Source organism: Pseudorca crassidens, chromosome 19, assembly GCF_039906515.1.
Source record: "Pseudorca crassidens isolate mPseCra1 chromosome 19, mPseCra1.hap1, whole genome shotgun sequence".
NCBI classification, from domain to species: Eukaryota; Metazoa; Chordata; class Mammalia; order Artiodactyla; family Delphinidae; genus Pseudorca; species Pseudorca crassidens.
Window position 1 is genome coordinate 35,506,942 of NC_090314.1, and position 14,374 is coordinate 35,521,315.

The 14,374-nt window shown below is 36.1% G+C and overlaps 1 protein-coding gene across 2 annotated transcripts in view; it reads left to right on the forward strand.

Annotated features, from left to right (window-relative positions):
- The window catches only part of VMP1 (vacuole membrane protein 1), a 130,278-nt gene that overhangs the window by 27,245 nt on the left and 88,659 nt on the right, over nucleotides 1-14,374 (forward strand). For both annotated transcript variants that reach the window (XM_067714536.1, XM_067714538.1), the window contains exons 3-5: nucleotides 109-244; nucleotides 1,839-1,929; nucleotides 3,168-3,278. In XM_067714536.1, coding sequence (XP_067570637.1) covers nucleotides 109-244; nucleotides 1,839-1,929; nucleotides 3,168-3,278 — 338 coding nt within the window. The remainder of the gene's footprint in view (nucleotides 1-108; nucleotides 245-1,838; nucleotides 1,930-3,167; nucleotides 3,279-14,374) is intronic.

The window sequence follows — 14,374 nt, forward strand, 5'->3', positions numbered from 1 at the left end:
GAGGTTTATATGCAGTCCTTCAGATGTGGGATGGGAAGGTAGGTGAATAATGAAAGTAACTGGAAAAAGTGAGCATCCTGTTTTAACTTCTACACTAATGTTTTTCAGATCCCTCTTCAGTGAATGAAAAGAAGAGGAGGGATCGGGAAGAAAGGCAGAATATTGTCCTGTGGAGACAGCCACTCGTTACCTTGCAGTATTTTTCTCTGGAAATCCTAGTAATCTTGAAGGAATGGACCTCAAGGTAAAGAGTCTTCCGTTTCCTTTTATATAAACCGTATTTACTAATTTTAGAAATCTTCAACAGTCTCCCTGCCACCTGCTCTATCAAAATGGGTCAATTAAATTTAGAATGTTATAGGAACATACTTATTTTCCTTTTTATGTGTAGTTTGAAGAAAAATAGATTAGGGAAACTTGTTGCTATTTGTTCACTGGATTGTTACAGTTGACCTTTGTCTCATGTTGAATCTTTTATGCAGAGGAGAGCACTGAAAACAAGAAGTTTTTTCTTCTGGCTTTACCTTCAGGAGAAATCAGGCCTGAGTACATTAAATACACTGATTCTTTAGTAGGTCAAGGTTCAGGATACGTGGCACTACTGATAGTTTGAGCCAATAAAAAAGGACTCTGCCATGGAAATTGTGTTCGATCTTTAAATTTAGTGCTTGTAAGCCCTGTTTCTGATATTGTAAAGAGCAAGTTGAAATTTTACTTGCCTTAATCATTTTCTGGTTTACTTTTCCAAGTTATCTGTAATAATATCTTACCTTTTTATGTGCTCACAGTTTATAAAGCATTTTGTAACACTTTTTTTTTTTTTTTTTGCGGTACGTGGGCCTCTCACTGTTGTGGCCTCTCCCGTTGCGGAGCACAGGCTCCGGACGTGCAGGCTCAGCGGCCATGGCTCACGGGCCCAGCTGCTCCGCAGCATGTGGGATCTTCCCGGACCGGGGCACAAACCTGTGTCCCCTGCATCGGCAGGCAGACTCTCAACCACTGCGCCACCAGGGAAGCCCTGTAACACTTTTTAAGTTCATTTGATCCTTATAGCAGTTCCATGAAGAAGGTAAAATAAGTATATGATCATCATGATTTTAAAAACAAGAAACAGAATCAGATTGGTTGAGTGTCTTACTCAAAGTACAGTACTTAAGAGACTCTGATCCAAGTCCTCTGACTAAAGGCCAGTGCCCTTTCCATTATATCATAATGCCTGTCCCAATTAGAAGTTGGGATATGTATAAAAGATTAGTTTTGGGGTATGGGAAAGGCTATGATGGAATTTCTTTTTCTTTTTTTATAAAGTTGTTTATGTTTGCTTATTTATTTATTTATTTATGGCTGCACTGGGTCCTCGTTGCTGCGCAGGCTTTCTTTAGTCGCGGTGAGTGGCAGCCACTCTTTGCTGCCGTGCGTGGGCCTCTCATCGTGGTGGCTTCTCTTGTTGCGGAACACGGGCTCTAGGCACGGGGGCTTCAGTAGTTGTGGCGCACGGGCTTAGTTGCTCTGTGGCATGTGGGATCCTTCTGAACCAGGGCTCGAACCCGTGTTCCCCGCACTGGCAGGCGGATTCTTAACCAATTGCGCCACGAGGGAAGGCCCTACAATGGGGTTTCTAATAAGAAATTCGATTCTATACCCAAGTATCTGGTCTTGACCCCCTTCTGTACCCCCAAGAGACCATAATGTTTAAAAACAAAAGAGCTCAATCCAGCAAGAACAACTTCTAAAGCTGAGCTAAGTAACCTAATTGCTTCAATAAGAAATGTTTTGAGAGTGATGAATCCTGAAACTGAGACTGTGACATATTTCATTTTTTTTAATTTGTTTTTAAGATTATGGCATCGTCAAAGCGTTGTGGTGTCTTTTTTACTGCTGCTTGCTGTGCTTATAGCTACGTATTATGTTGAAGGAGCACATCAACAGGTAAGAGGTTCAGCACCTCTGTTTCTATTCTTGTACCTTCCCTAATCCCAGTTTCAAAATGGAGCTTTTGTGGATTTCATTGATTTTTTAAAAAAATTTATCTCATAACTGGTATCTTAATGTCTTACTTTTAAGGCCAAATATTAAAAATATTCTTGTGGTAGTTCATGGCTGCTCAGCATTTATATTGGATATATATCATTCCTTTTCACCTTTAAGGATTTAAATGTAACTTTCCTAACAGTGTTTAGTCAAAGCAGCATGAATCCTTTAATCACTACCAAAGTCTTCATATTTTTTGTAACACACTCCTATGATCCATCCAAGCTGATATACTCATCCTAGATTGAAGGTTAGGTTTTATATGTATAGAGTGGGGGGAAGTTCACTTGCCTATCATCTGTACAGCATAAATGAAGGGAAAATAGGACATTTTGTTAATAACTTGATAAAATTGCAAAACGTTAATGTATTCTATTAGGAAATAGTTCTAAAATGGTATCATTTCATATTTTAGAGCAGTTTACCTCTAAATGCATCAAAATGCTGATGGTGATTATCTCTGGGGGGGTGGAGATTATGGGTAATTGTTTTTTATTTTACGCTTTTATGTTTTTCTAGTTGTCTGTAATAAACATATATTGCCTGTAAAATTAGAACAACAAATGGCATTAAAAATGGGGAGGGAAAAATTAAAAAATAAATTAAAAAAAATAAAAATGGGGAGGAGCAGCAGTTTACCTCTAATCAGAGAAGTTTTTATACTTATAAATGCAGTAGTTGTGGCTCACGGGCTTAGTTGCTCCGCGGCAAGTGGGATCCTCCTGGACCAGGGCTCGAACCTGTGTCCCCGGCATTGGCAGGCAGATTCTTAACCACTGCGCCACCAGGGAAGTCCCTATCATGCTTTCTTAAACAAAATTTGTATAACTTTTAAGTATCTTTAAATTTTTTATTCTCATAGTTATCAATAATTTGCATTTTTTGTATAAATGTCATTGTAATAATAGGACTTTTAAAATGTAGAAGTGAGCTTTAGTCCAGTTACATGATTTTTTTTGCCATCTCTGCTACCACATATTAGAGGAATTTGGACTCTTCAAGGAGCTTTTAATCTTAATACTTTCTTCCTATTGGAAACTTAGTTGGTTTGTTTTATTTTTATTATAGTTGATAAATACCATATTTCTGCTTAAGAATTCTAATTTTGTTTTCACCTCATCCCTTTTGTTTTTCAGTATGTGCAACGTATAGAGAAACAGTTTCTTTTGTATGCCTACTGGATAGGCTTAGGAATTTTGTCTTCTGTTGGGCTTGGAACAGGGCTGCACACCTTTCTGCTTTATCTGGTAAGAATAATTTTAATAAGCAAGATTGAAAGAGATTATGTTTTAATTGGTGCTTTTACTATAGAAGTTAAAACTCTAGGATTTTTACTTAATTACCTTTGTGGTTTATATGTATTCTAATCCTCAAGGCAGTGATTTGGAATTCTGTTTTGTTTTTCCTTTTGGGTTGAGAATTTAAAAAGAAAAGGGAGGCAGAACCCTTAGGCAAATGAGATTGTTTACTTATATTAATTCAGCCAGGAAATGTTTTTTCCTTCCAGATTTTGGAATAATGGTTCTCTTGCTTATGCAATTGTCTTTGTAATAGTTGAAGTTATTTAATTATACAAAATTCCATGTAAGACTTAGAATTAATTTGGTCAGTTATTTTCTCTGTTAATCTGCAAATGAGCAATGGTATCTTCCCTCACGTCCTCAAACACCATGTACATACTGGATAGTTATTTTGGTAATCTTATTGAGTGCAGTTAAAGAAGTATTACATGCGTATAGCTAATGCTTTCTTAAACTTTTAAATCAAAGTATAAAATGTACCCCTCCTAAAAAGTATTTTTTTTTACTTAGTTGAAATGAGAGAGATAAAAGATAGGTTTTCTTTGGGATATTTGCAAATATACTGAAATAATGGCAGGGCTAGGACTAGGAGGTGACAAGCAAGACATCTAGGGCATAGAATTTACATTGGCACTTTTAGGGTCATGTAAATGTGGGGTTGATGAGTGAATGCCTCATTAAATTTTGTGCCCTGGATGCCTCTCTCGTTTCACTCTATTCCTGTCTCTGAATAATATATTGAAAACAATTTCACATTTGAAAACAGCTTGATCTTGATGGAGAAAACAGGTGAAAAGTCACAGCAGTACTGATTCTGAATATAGTTCAACAGTTCAAACACTTCCAATCTCTGTGCTTCCGTGAATTCATTTCTGAAGCAGGTATGATAAATATTAAGAAATGATTATTCAGAAGGCTGCTGAATTAATGGTCTGAAGAATAATTTAAGAATTAATCTATAAGGGGGCTTCCCTGGTGGCGCAGTGGTTGGGAGTCCACCTGCCGATGCAGGGGACGCTGGTTCGTGCCCCAGTCCGGGAGGATCCCACAGGCCGCGGAGCGACGGGGCCCCTGAGCCATGGCCGCTGGGCCTGCGTGTCTGGAGCCTGTGCTCCGCAGCGGGAGGGGCCGCGGCAGTGGGAGGCCCGCGTACCGCAAAAAAAAAAAAAAAGAAAGAAAGAAAAGAATTAACCTATAATACATAGCTTCTGTAAGTTTATGGGAGTTTAAAACATGGAATTTTAGAATTCCATTCATGATTGCTTGCTGATTTTATCCCAGATAGAAACATAAATCCTAGATAAGTAACCCATATCAGTGTTTCTTTAATAACTACATTCTAGAAGTAAAATGCTGTACTAGAGGTTGAGGCAGAGGGAAAAAAAGGAATTACAGGTTACAGGTTACCTTTCTGTTCTTTTCTAGACCTGTCCTCTTAGATTCCTTAGGAAAACCAGACTAAAGAACTCATTTGTAGCATTTGATTTATTTGGAAGTATTTGAAAAGCAACCCAGAGAACAGATTCTGCTGAATCTTAAAACGAATTCTAATGAACCGTATAATTCCCATAATAAGTAAGAATAAAGAAATTTGAAACATGGAAGTTTCATGTTTCCTGTTTCTTTTTATATCCTTGAGAAACCCTTATAAAATGTGTTGATGTGAAAACATTATTATTTTAATTCCACTGATCTATGTATCCAGTAGAGGATTTAAAACATATAAATAAGAATTTATTACAAAATTCATTTGCGGGAAAAGTCAAGTCTTTTTTTCCATAAACTAAGTAGTTATTTCTGCCCTTGATCAGAGTGCAGGTTTAAGGGAATGTAGTTAGATTTTTCACAAGTTTAGAAAGAATTCTTCAAGAGCTATTTGAAGGAAAGTATCACTCTCTCATTATACTCAGGGCCATATGTATTATACTAGTTAAGCAAGTGTGGAGATAAAATCAAGGAACATCTGAAGCTGTGTTGCATTATACATAAAAGCCATATAAAAACATTGTGGGATTATCATTGCTAATAATAAACTGGGGTCCAGAGTGGATCAGGCCATGTGTTTCAGAATTAGGTTAATTTGATTTCTGTTTGTGAGTAGCATTTAGAATTATTTTAAATGCCCTAAAATTAAATAGAAGCAAAATAACCAGATTTGTGTTTTATGAATATATAATTCTGGCTATAGTGTGGGTGATAGATCGAAGGTGGAAGAGAAAATGGTCAGTTAATGGTAATCCTTCTGAGGACACAGGCTTCCATGGAGGTAGCAAGAAGTATGGAGAGGAAGAGGTATTTACTAAAAAAAAGAATATGCAGAGAAACTAAGCAGAGTGAAGGCAAAAGGTGGCATAAACCTTTAATATTTCAAGAGAGTGGTTGGAGTGGCAGTGGCACTGGATAAAACAGGGCAAATCTTAGGGAAATTTTATTTGTTTAGTGTGGAGGAAGAAGGAGCCAAAGATTACTGTTGGTTTTTGACTTAAGTGAGAAGATGTTGTTACCATTAACTGAATAGAAACCTGTCATGTGGTCACTTGTTCATTCAGTACACAGTGTAAGTTCTGAAAAGAGAAATTTAAACGGATTTGTAATTATGTTGCAAGGTAGATGAGATCTTCACCTGATCCCAGTGGGTTGCTGGTGCCAGTGGTTGGATGGAAAGGAAAGGGAAATTTGTAAAGGACTAAGAACACTTTCTTTTCCTTTCTCTTTTTAATTAATAGGCTTTATTTTTCAGACCAGTTTTAGGTTTATACAAAAATTGAGCAGAAAGGATAGAATTCCCATATACCTTTACACATACACAGACACGCACACAGAGCATTTCCCTATTTTTTTTTAACGTGAGGTATAATTGACATACAACATTGTATTTCAGCTGTACAACATAATGATAGTTTCCCCTATTATTAGTATTATTAATATTATATTTTTCACAAGTCTAATGATTAATTAGTGTTATTTCCCCTATTATCTCGCTTTACTGTGGTACATTTGTTACAACTGAGGAACCAATACTGATACATTACTAACTAAAGCCCATTGTTTACATTAGAGTTCACTCTGTGTTCTATAGTTCTGTGGGTTTTGACAAGGGCTTAATGTTATGCATTCTCCATTACAGTGTCACAGAATAGTTTCACTTCCCTAAAAATACCCTGTGCTACACCTGTTTATTCCTATGCTTCTCCTTCCCCCTATCCACAAACCCTTAGAAACCACTGATCTTTTACTATCTGTATAAGTTTTGGCTTTGTTCAGAATGTCATATAGTTGGGATTATGCAGTATGTGTCTTTTTCTGCCTGGCTTTTTTCGCTTAGCAATATGGTTTTAAAGTTCCTCTGTGGTCATACAGAGTGAAGTGAGTCAGAAAGAGAAAGACAAATACCGTATGCTAACACACATATATGGAATCTAAGAAGAAAACAAAATGTCATGAAGAACCTAGGGGTAAGACGGGAATAAAGACACAGACCTACTAGAGAATGGACTTGAGGATATGGGGAAGGGGAAGGGTAAGCTGTGACAAAGTGAGAGAGTGGCATGGACATATATACACTAACAAACGTAAAATAGATAGCTAGTGGGAAGCAGCCGCATAGCACAGGGAGATCAGCTCAGTGGTTTGTGATCACCTAGAGGGGTGGGATAAGGAAGGTGGGAGGGAGGGAGACGCAAGAGGGAAGAGATATGGGAACATATGTATATGTATAACTGATTCACTTTGTTATAAAGCAGAAACTAACACACCATTGTAAAGCAATTATACTCCAATAAAGATGTTAAAAAAAAAATAAAGTTCCTCTGTGTCTTCATGGCTTGATACCTCATTTCTTTTTATTGCTGAATAATATTCCATTTTCTGGATGTACCACCACAGTTTGTTTATCCATTCACTTATCGAAGGATATCATTGTTGTTTCCAAGTTATGGCAATTAGGAATAAAGATGCTGTAAACATTCATGTGCAAGTTTTGGGGGGTATATAAGAATTCTACTCATTTGGGTAAATACCTAGGGGCATGGTTTGTGGATTGTGTATGTTAATTGGTGATATATAGGAAAGCAATTGACTTTTGTGTATTTAGCTTGTATTCCGTAACCTTGCTGTAATCACTTAATAGTTTCAGGACTTTGTTGTCAATTCTTTAGGATTTTCTATATAGATAACCATGTTGTCTGCAAATACAGTTTTACTTCTTCTCAGTCTGTATACCCTTTCTTTTTTTATCCCCCCTGTCTTATTGCATTAGCTAGGTCTTCCAGTCTGATGTTGAAGTGGTGAGAGGGACATTCTCCCTTGTTCCCAACCTTAATGGGGAAGCCTTTACTTTCTCACCATTAAGTATCATGTTAGCTGTAGGTTTTTGTAGATTTTCTTATCAAGTTGATAAAGCTCACTTCTATTCCTGGTTTGCTGCGAGTTGTGTTTGTTTTGGGGATTTTTTTTTTTTTGAGAGTTTTTATCACGAATGAGTGTTGATTTTGCCAAAAGAACACTTTTTTAGACAATAGTGATCAAAAATGGATAAAAGGGGGGCTTCCCTGGTGGCGCAGTGGTTGAGAGTCCGCCTGCCGATGCAGGGGACACGGGTTCGTGCCCCAGTCCGGGAGGATCCCACATGCCGCGGAGCGGCTGGGCCCGTGAGCCATGGCCGCTGAACCTGCGCGTCCAGAGCCTGTGCTCCACAATGGGAGAGGCCACAGCGGTGAGAGGCCCGCGTACTGCAAAAAAAAAAAAAAAAAAAAAAATGGATAAAAGGCCAATATAGCAAACAAATTCAGTATGTAAAGGCTTGAAGAGCAGTATGTTAATGTTAAAAAGAAATATAAAGAGATACCCAGCATATGCCATTTCCATTTGAGCAGATTATCTTTAGTTCTTAGATCTGTTAGTTCTTGGACACAGGATTCCTTCCAGGATTCCCTAGGTATAACACGGAAAATGAAGGAAAACAAGCATTTGCAAAAAATAATTTTTAGGGAAGTCAAACAAAAGGAAGATAAAAGACGTCACTGGTTTTTGTTTATTTTCAATTACCTGGTTGGGATGGAAGTCAGATTACAAGAAGTTAACCATAGCTACTACTACTACTAATACTGAAAATGGCAAACATTTTCATCATCATTGTCATCAGAGTAATTCTAGTTGAAATCAGTTCTATTTTTTTTTTAAATAAATTTATTTGTTTATTTATTTTTGGCTGCGTTGGGTCTTCGTTGCTGTGCATGGGCTTTCCCTAGTTGTGGCAAGGGAGGGCTACTCTTCATTGCGGTGAGCAGGCTTCTCATTGTGGTGGCTTCTCTTGTTGTGGAGCATGGGCTCTAGGCGCGTGGGCTTTAGTAGCTGTGGCATGTGGGCTCAGTAGTTGTGGCTCACGGGCCCTAGAGTGCAGGTTCAGTAGTTGTGGCACACAGGCTTAGTTGTTCCGCGGCATGTGGGATCTTCCTGGACCAGGGATCGAACCTGTGTCCCCTGCATTGGCAGGCAGATTCTTAACCACTGCGCCACCAGGGAAGTCCCAGTTTATTATTTTTTATCCATATTTGGTATTCATTTTTGTGGGGAGATGTTGCATCCCCATCCTGTTGAACTCCAGCCATATGATTTGCTTTGAAATGTGAGCATAAGTGATAGGTGTTGCTTCCTGGCAGATGCTTCAAGGTTTGTCATACTGTCTTTCACCTGGAGCCTGAGTCTCTGACTGTGATGAACAGATTCCCTTTGCTAGCCTCTGATGGATATGTAGAGTAAGGGAGAAATAAATTTAGTTGTCTTAAGCTACTGAGATTTTGGGGCTGTTTGTTGTTAAAACCTATCCTGACTGATAGACTAGCTAACACTTACTGAATGTTTTCCCATGCTAGGCTTTTTGCTCAGCACTTTACATGAATTATGTCATGTAGTCCTCCCAAGAGCCACGGTAGTCAATAACCAATAGTGTAGCAAATGTATAGTAAAAAAATTTCATGAGTAAGTATAGACTGTGCATTTGTGAACTTTGGCAATTATGGAGAAAAATAGCCAGGAAACCAAAGGCAAAGCAGAATCGAATAAAGGTTTAAGAATTTGATCTCTGTTATTATTTAAGAAGCTATTCAAAACTCTGGTTAGATTTTTAAAACATAACATTTTCTTGGTGATAGATGGTTGACACAGTTTTATCCTTATAGATCACCATTCCTTTTGTTTTATATTTGTCAAATGTGATTGTATCTGGAAAGTCCTAATTACACCTCCTTTCATTTATGAGCCCTTACATAATCACTTAGGGAGATGTGACGTTAACATTCTCATGTCATACATTTTTGTGCTGATGAAATAGGCACTCTTTCCATATACCCATATAACTCCTCAGTCAAGAAAGCAATTAACTATATTAGGAGAGAAGTCTGGTCAGAAAAATGATCCTTCTTTTGACAATAATTTACAGCAAAACAGGTGAAAAAGAAACTGAGTTTAACAAAGGCAAAAGATTTAATTCATTCTCGATCATGGTTCTCTTTACTGGAAATTATGGCTTTAAAGTGAAATAGGAACATTTTTCCTGCATAGACAGACTTTCTCAATTACGTTCTTCCCAGCATGGAAGTTAACCTCTTTTGGAAGTAATCATTTAGTTAATTTTAACTCATTGTGCAACTAAATGGTGATTACAAATGTTACTGTATTTCCTAAAATATTATATACCTATATATCTGTCTTTAAAATGGAAAAGTTACCTTGATTTTTAAGTTTATCAATCAACAATTTCATTTATATTTTTAGATATAATTGAAAAGTTTTAACTTAATTCAGATGTCCTGAAAATTGTCATCACTTCTTTAAACATTAGATGTAAAAATAGTTGTTTGATTGAATTTTAAAATTAAATTTAGTGAAAATCAACAAGGAAGAATGACTACTATCAAATTTTGTAAATTGATTTGGGAAATCTAGTAGTTTGCCGAGAACAGATATGTAGCCACAAAGGAAGAGTTAGATACTGTTTATGCAGGAATAGTGATTGCTAACCAGAGAGGAAGAGGTGAAGGGGAAAGTGAATGGACTCCTTCTCAAGGCTCAAGGGGTGTTGGTTGGGCCTCTAGGTTAGTTGGTTTGTTCCATTAATTCTAACAGTCAACACATGGGCTTCAGGAGGGCTGTTAATTCCCTGAACACTATACTTGTTATGTGTCTTCGCAAATATGCATCTTTCTGGCAGAAAGGGCCTATAGTATTAGATTCTCCAGATTCTGTAACCCATAAAATGTTAAGAACCACTCTTATAGGACTTTTTTTTCTAACTATGGCTATATTAGTTTGCCACTAGGTGGCATTGCTAATACAACCAATATACTATACTATATTTGCAGGTTCTATTCTGGATAAATATGAAGCCCTCAAATAAATTAGAGGCATATTCTATTATTTATCTGTATTTATGACTATATAATGCCAATTAATGCATGTGAATGAAAATAAGTTTTCTTAATAGTTTTGCACATTCATGAATTAGTTTCACAGTTATTAGACTTTCCATTGTGATATATATTTACATGCAGGACATACTCCCATGGCATGCATAGTTTCAGATGTAATGCCATAATTCTATCTTTTTCTTTAATATTTAAGAATATGCAGTTGATGGAGGGTGATTTTGTTATGGGACTAAAATCTTTTATTCCTATCATGGGAGATACTTAATAGGGCATATTCAGAGCTGGATTTGAATGCATAGTCAGATATTACTAACTCTGTGATATTTGGCAAATATCTTAACTTTTTAAGCCTCAGTTTATTCAACTGTAAATGGAAAAGATAATAATAGTACCTATCTCATAAGGCTGTTTGGAGGATTAAATGAAATAAAACATGTACACTTTTCATTCAGTGGCTAGTATATATAAGGTGCTCAGTAAATGTTAAGCGACTATTATAATAATTATTGTCATTTTTCTTGCTCTGATTTTATTTTTAAAACAATCATTTTCAATTTTCCTGCTTTAGCTATTATTCTTAAGAAACTATAAGCAAAATTTCCCACAATTGATTTTAATGTAGCAGAATGTAATACCATAGTTGAAAACCGCAGATTACTGTTCCATTTTCAGTGACAATAGATTAGGCCGTTTGGATCAACTTGCTTGTGAAAGTATCTTAAAAAGTTGATAAAAATTTAAAACATCTGTTTAAAGCCACCATAGAGATAAAAAGATAGCAGAGAATTACAAGGCCCACATCTAGATTAAAGGGGAAACCCAGAGAGGTGAAACCAGTTAAGTATATGGCCTTAATAAACCTGCAGGCTTTGGATTGGAACCTGATGGGCCACACTTTAAACATAAGGATGAACTAGATACAAATCAGCCCATACAGGGACTGAAGCTCAGGCTAAATCTTAAGTCTCGAGGAAAATAAAATAATCCTAGGCATCACATTATATTTAAAAAAAAAAAGTCTAGCACTCAATCAAAAGGAATCAGATATCTGAAGCAACATGATAATTTGGTCGAAACAAGAAATAAGAGAAATAGATCCATAGGGGATCTATTTAATGAAGTTATTAGATGTATACCTTAATCCAAAATCAATGTGTTTCAAGGAAGTAAAAAACAAGTTTGAGTATTTTTGCAGAGATTGAAAACTACAGAGGAGAGCAAGTGAAAATTTTGAATTAAAAAAACATTATCTGAAATGAAGAACTCAATTAATGGACTTCAGTAGACAGCAGCTAAGACAGGACTAATAAACTGCAAAATCGGCCAGAGAAAAATATCCAGAACAAAAAAGGAGAGATGGAGAAAAAGACATACTATCTTCAGAGGAATTTCAGTAAGACTGATATGCTGTCATTGATTTTTTTTTTGTTTCAGAGATGAAGGACAATTTATTTTTCACAGCAATAGCAGTAGCAAGTGCATCAGCTTTTTTTTTTTTAATTGGGGTATAGTTGCTTTACAATGTTGTGTTAGTTTCTGCTGTACAGCGAGGTGAATCAGCTATATGTATACATATATCCCCTCTTTTTTGGATTTCCTTGCCATTTAGGTCACCACAGAACATTGAGTAGAGTAAAAGTCAGCTGACAGTGGAATATCTTTAAAGGTCTAAAAGAAAATAACTACCAACAGAAGATATTCAAAGTGTGCCCTGAACAGTATAAAATAAAGATACTTTCAGAAAAACAGAGCAGTTTGCCACCAGCAAACATGCTCTAAAGGAAATACTAAAAAGTGTTCTTTGAATGGAAGGAAAGTGATTCTAGATTGAAGCTCAGATTCAGGAACGAATAAAGATTAAGAAAAGGGTATATATATGGGTAAATTTAAATTAAGATTGACATTATGGGTTTTTTTCTTTTTTTGTTTTGTCTTTCTATTTTTTTGACATTATGGTTTTTAAATTTATTTTATTTATTTATTTTTGGCTGCGTTGGGTCTTCGTTGCTGCGTGCGGGCTTTCTCTAGTTGTGGTGAGCAGGGGCTTCTCATTGTGGTGGCTTCTCTTGTTGTGGAGCACGGGCTCTAGGCGCACAGGCTTCAGTAGTTGTGGCTCGCGGGCTCTAGAACGCAGGCTCAGTGGTTGCAGCGCATGGGCTTAGTTGCTCCGCGGCATGTGGGATCTTCCCTGACCAGGGCTCGAACCCGTGTTCCCTGCATTGGCAGGTGGATTCTTAACCACTGCGCCACCAGGGAAGCCCAACATTATGTTTTTAATGATAATGTAGTGATAATGTTTTGAGACATTTAAAGTATTTAGAGGGAATTAAAATACATCATCTGCAAATCACATGTGGAGTAATTGAAATTAAATTATTCTAAAGTCTTTGCATTGCCCTAGAAAAGGTAAGATATTAATTTATATGCCATTAATTAATAAAGATCTATATTATAATCTTTAGGGTAAGTAGTACAAGAATATATAACTATCAAGCTAATAGGCACAAGTAAAAACCAAGTAATTTTTAAAAAGCCAAGCCAAAAGAAGGAAAGAAAGCAGACAAAAGGAACATAGAACAGGCAGGATAAGTAGTAAGGATTCAGTGGTATATTTAAATCCAAATATATCAATAAATGGAATAAATGTTTCTTCCAGTTATCCAAATAAATATTTTAAAATATTCAGCTATTTGCTAAATCCAGCCTTCATACCTAAAATATACACAGAAAGATTAACGGTAAAGGATGGAAAAAGATGAGCCATTTGATGCCAACCAAGAAGCAGCTCATGTAGTTATATTGAAATCAAAGTAAAGTATGAGGCAAGAAGAGTTAATAGATAGAATGTGTTTGTTGGTAATAATAAAAGACTCCGTTCACCAGGAAGATATAACAGGTCTAAATTTGTATTTAATAATATATACTCAACTTATGGAAAGCAGAACTTGGCAGAAATTTAGAGAAGGAGATAACTTCCACAAACTTGGAGAATAGGGAAGTGTAACACAGTTACTGGCTATACGGTCAACGTGTATGTAACAACTGTGTTTCTGTATACTACAATAAACATTTAGAGTGAAAATTTTGGAAAGCATCATTTATAATAACATTTTTTTGAAAAGCAAATACCTAGGAATAAATCTAACAAAAGATGTGCTTGGCCTCTATATAAAATTATAAAATATTGTTGGAAGCAAAAAGATTTAGGTAACAGAAGGTATATATTATTTTCATGGATTAGAAGACACAATATTGTAGCTGTTCTTCCCAATTTTGTTTACATAATCAATGCAATATCAGTCAAAACTTGAGTAGGTATTTTTGTAGAAATTGACAAAGTAATTGAAAAAAGATTTTCATCCTTGCAGCTTTGCAGTAAATCTTGATAACCAATAGGATGTGTCCCTCTTGTGTGTTTCTAATATTTCTTGATCTGGATAGAGGATACCTGTGTCTGAAATAATTCATTAAGATGATTGCATTATGCACTTTTCTATATGTACTATACTTAAATAAATACTCTGTTTTAGTACATCTGCTCTTTTGTTTTAGAATTTTGAAGTCATTTTGCGTAAATACACCTGTAATAGATGTTTAATTCGTGAGCTAATTTTG